This window comes from Octopus bimaculoides, chromosome 22 (genome assembly GCF_001194135.2).
Source record: "Octopus bimaculoides isolate UCB-OBI-ISO-001 chromosome 22, ASM119413v2, whole genome shotgun sequence".
Lineage (NCBI taxonomy): Eukaryota > Metazoa > Mollusca > Cephalopoda > Octopoda > Octopodidae > Octopus > Octopus bimaculoides.
This window is the reverse complement of record NC_069002.1, coordinates 8,029,808-8,034,532: the sequence shown is the minus strand read 5'-3', so window position 1 is coordinate 8,034,532 and position 4,725 is coordinate 8,029,808. Positions and strand designations below refer to the sequence as shown.

The 4,725-nt window shown below is 33.7% G+C and overlaps 1 protein-coding gene and 1 long non-coding RNA gene across 5 annotated transcripts in view; one reads left to right on the top strand and one right to left on the bottom strand.

Moving 5' to 3' along the window:
• The window catches only part of LOC106869949 (terepressin/terephysin), a 111,106-nt gene that overhangs the window by 55,352 nt on the left and 51,029 nt on the right, over nt 1–4,725 (top strand). Inside the window, exon 1 of one of the 4 annotated variants that reach the window (XM_014915916.2) lies at nt 1,853–3,216. The exons of 2 other annotated variants lie outside the window; for them this stretch is intronic. In XM_014915916.2, the coding sequence (XP_014771402.1) occupies nt 3,082–3,216 (135 nt within the window). In that variant the 5' untranslated portion in view covers nt 1,853–3,081. Of the gene's footprint in view, nt 1–1,852; nt 3,217–4,725 lie in introns of those variants that run through there. One more of the 4 variants, XM_014915911.2, reaches the window with a different exon arrangement.
• Nucleotides 1–4,725, bottom strand: part of LOC106869973 (uncharacterized) — a 43,207-nt gene that overhangs the window by 24,350 nt on the left and 14,132 nt on the right. The gene's annotated exons all lie outside the window — the stretch shown is intronic.

Sequence of the window (4,725 nt, the reverse complement as noted above, 5' to 3'; positions counted from 1 at the left end):
ATACAAATATGTGAGTATATGCATATATACGTCCATGTATGTACATATCTACATGTATATATAAATGCATATCTGGGAACATGACGTCACAAATAAAACGTGGACAAACTGAAAAACAGAACATAAACAGAGCACAGAAAACAAACAGGCCACATAGAGAATATTTCCTTCATCAGCTGCCCCTATTCTAAACTAAGCGTTTCGATCGTTTTTGTTTTTGGTTTATAAGATTCCTTATGTGAATTCGTGTGTTGAAGCATATTTTATTGTGTAAGGGGAGTCATTCTCTTTTAGTGCCTTATTTATTTAACACACTCACCGGTTCGATTTACACTTGTTTACTTATTTATTTGAGTCTTGCAACCTTTTCAACAATCGTTGACGATTCAAAAGGTTGCAAGATGCAACGAAAATTTTATACAAAATAAACAAGCAAATGAGTGGAAATCGAACCGGTGAGTGTGTTAAATAACAAGGCACTAAAACAGAACTCTCCCCAGACTCAATAATATATATATATATACACACACACACATATATGTATACATACGTACATACAAATATATATATATATATATGTATGTATGTATGTACGTGTATATATATATATATATATATATATTGGTGTGTGTTTTTATGTTCAGTTATACTAAAGCTAAGTTTACATTAATGTGACGGGTTGGTCTATACTTTTGTAGAGTAAAAATGTGTCATTGTTAAACAATAAGGATGTTGTCAGTGACTTCGAAATTTTGAAGTGAAAGCATTGTCGGTCGGCTGTCCGACGATGGCTTAGCTGTCGGAAAGTTCAAAGTCAACACCGTCCTTATTTAAGAGAGAGAGAGAGAGAGAAAGAGGCAGGCAGGCAGGCAGCCAGACAAACTAACAGAAACATAGTGATATAGATACATAGAAACATTTACAGAAATAGATGGTATCGGTTTTAAATTGATTGTTAAATAAAGCCAGGCAGATAGATAGATAGTCAGCTCGATAGACATACAAACAAACATATAGATAGATAGATAGATAGGCATAAAGAATTAATTACATAAATAGACATATTGGTTGCTGGGTGCCTAAAGAAAGTAATAGGTACGTAGGTAGGTAGATAGAGAGAGAGAAAGAAGGGAAGGTAGAGACAGATATAGAATGATAGATGAATTATGACGGAGACGTCCTCGAATCTCCTCATTAATAATTAATTAGGAGGATCTCGCTTATGATAAAGTATCAGTGATTGCACAGTTGATGGGGTGGAGATGAAGGGGCGGGAAAGAGAGAAAGAGAGTGAGAAAGAAAGTGAATGGAAGAAGAGAGAAGTAACGAAAAGGAAGAGAGAAGTGAGAAAGGGAGTGAATAAGTGGAGGGGGAGAGAAAGAGAGAGAAAGAGTGAGGCGGAGAGGGAAGGAACGCAAGAGGTGGGGGATAGGCAGAGAAGGGAGAGAGTGCAAAAAGAGATGCAGAGAGAGAGGGGGAGGGAGGGAGAGCAAGCAGGAGTGGTAGGGGTAGTGAGGGTGAGAACTTTGAAAGTATGTAGGAAGTAAGGAGATAGAGAGACAGAGGGAGAGAGAGTGAGAGAGAGAGAGAGTGAGAGAGAGAGAGACTGCGAGAGCGGGGGAGGAAACGAGGAACGCCTAGTCGTACTGCCTATGCCTATATATATACATATATATATATATATATATATATATATATATATATATATATATATATATATATATATATATGTGTGTGTGTGTGTATGTACACACATGTGCATACACATGCATACACTTAGAGAAAGTAGTTACGAAAGCGAGGAGCATCATATACTGTGCGAAAATATGAATATGACATACACACACACACACGCACGCTCACCCACACGTACAGATACATGCACACAGCCACACTTACAATTATATAAGCAGAGCGGTCTTTGAGACAGTTAGGGAAGACATCTAGTAGCCGCCAGTGACACACCAAGACACCTTCACTTAGCAAACCTGGGATAAATCTAGAAAGGGCTACTTTAGAAAGCAACCAATGAAACGCTCTACCTGTGAACTAACTAGCCAATCAAATCTTTGCAAATTTTGAAAAAAAAAAGACACAACAGTAAAACCAAAAATAACGACCAAAAACAAAAAATAACAAAACAAAAAGATATAAGAAACAAAACAATTAAAACAAGATCAAAACCCCCGACCAAATCATAAATAACGTAAACTAATCGAATCAGACGAAGTTGTGCGCAAACCTGACTACGTCTACCGAAAGTTATATACAACAGGTGTGTCTGTGTGTGTATATATATATATATATAATAGGATATATACATATGTATATATGTATATAGATATAAAATTTATATTTGTATATATCAATTGATTATATATATATATATACATAAATATACATATATATATATGTATATATACATATATATTTATACACTCAGACACATTTCTCATTAGTGGAATTAAAGAAAAAGTATATATATATATACATATATACACACACACATATATATCAGGCAAAATTTTGCAGTGAGGGGCAGGCAATAACTATAAGAAAAATAACATTTTTCTGCAAAGAATTAAAACTGAAAAAGAGAACAAGAACCAAAGCAGGAATCGAAACTGAATAATAGATATATATATCTCTATACATATTTTAACCGATATATATCTATAAAAATTACGAACTTTATCACGTAATATCTGATTGATTTTCGTGACTATTTAATTTCTGTTAATAATTTCGATTCCTGTATTAACAGCGAAAGATATTGAATCAGACTGAAGTATTATTGAAGAAGAAAATTCTAAGAGAGAGCAAAGATTTCTTCAGAAAAAAAACCAAAATATTAGAACGAAGCTTAAGGAGATATTTCTAAGAAATACATTTGGAACAAAACGAGACGAGAGATACTGAAATTACATTACACGTGTGCTGCTGAATTCTAACCGAATATTTTGAAGGTGAAACACGACCTACTAATATAAATACACACATATACACAGATTTATATATACATATATAAATATATATCTATTTAACTTGATCCAAAAAAGTTCACAAATTAACTTAGTGAAAATGTCGAGTATAAAAAGTAGTGTATTTGCGATTTTAATCGTTGTGGTACTTTTACCCCTTGTAAAGGGTTGTTTCTGGACAAGCTGCCCTATTGGTGGTAAAAGAAGTAATATACCTGCAACAGAACCGAGACAGGTAAGTAGATTACCCAAAATTTCTTTATATCATACCTGTTAATATACGGCTGCTAGCAATGTTTTGCAGGAGGAAAAACAAAAAATCAATAAATATTATCGCCTCTAGGTACATTCGTTTAACTGGTTGTATTTCGCGCTAAAAGTTTTTCCTTGTGCTGAAAGTCAGTCACCAGACACGCGTGTATATATGTGGATGTCGGTATATATATATATATATGTATATATATATATATATATGTATATATACATAGCTATGTGTGTGTGTGTGTGTGTGTATATATATGTATGTATACATATGTCTTATCTTTTACTTGGACTGCGGTCATGCTGGGGCACTGTCCTGAAGGGCTTTTTTTTTTCAGTGGAACTAATTGACTTCAGGACTTATTTTTTAAAGCCTGGTACTTACTCTATCGCTATCTTTTGCCGAACTGTTTAGTCACGAGAACGTCTACACACCAAAACCAGTTGTCAAACGGTGGTGGGGGACAAACACAACACGCAGACACATACATACACATAGATACACACACACACACACACACACACACACACACACAAATATATATATATATATACATGCATACATACATACATACACGAAGGGCTTCTTTCAGTTTCCGTCTACCAAAATCCACTCACAAGGCTTTGGTCGGCCCGAGGCTATAGTAGGAAACAATTCCTCAAGATGCCACGCAGTGGAACTGAACCCGGAACCATGTCGTTGGGAAGCAGGCTTCTTACCACACAGACAACCTGCATCTATGCATCTATACCCACACAAGCACACACATACACACACACACACATTCAGTATCATCCGGGAAATAACCTCATAACGTACATTTAAAAGCTTATGATAAAATTTAAAAAAAAACGGATCTTTCGTTTGATATGGATTTATATATTTATTTATTTTCTGTTACTATTAACGAATTTGGTTTTGGAATTAACATTTTTTTAATTTTATTTTTACAACATATATATCATTTGGTGTTTGTAACTTGTGTGTGCTCGAATTTACGAACTAATCGGTAAAATATGAAAGAAAATTATGAGAAAACATATAAAAGAGAGGAAATTTCAAAGAGATCGAGTCGTGCTTTAATTGCAATCTCCCCGACGAAGCGCCGGCATACAGCTGTAGCTGAATCATATTTATCTATGTAATAATTTATGAAATAGTTTTATGTAGTGATATGAGAATGAAAACGTACCGGTTCAAAGCTGCAACCACACCACAGAAACAAGTGTTGCAAATTGTGATTAAAGCCTGTTTTCTTTCTTTTTTTTTTTGCATCTTTCTATTATATATATATATATATATAATATACATATGTACATACATATATATATTTATGTACACACAAACACATACATACACACACATATGTATATATATATATATATATATATATATATATAATATATACATATGTACATACATATATATATTTATGTACACACAAACACATACATACACACACATATGTATATATATATATAT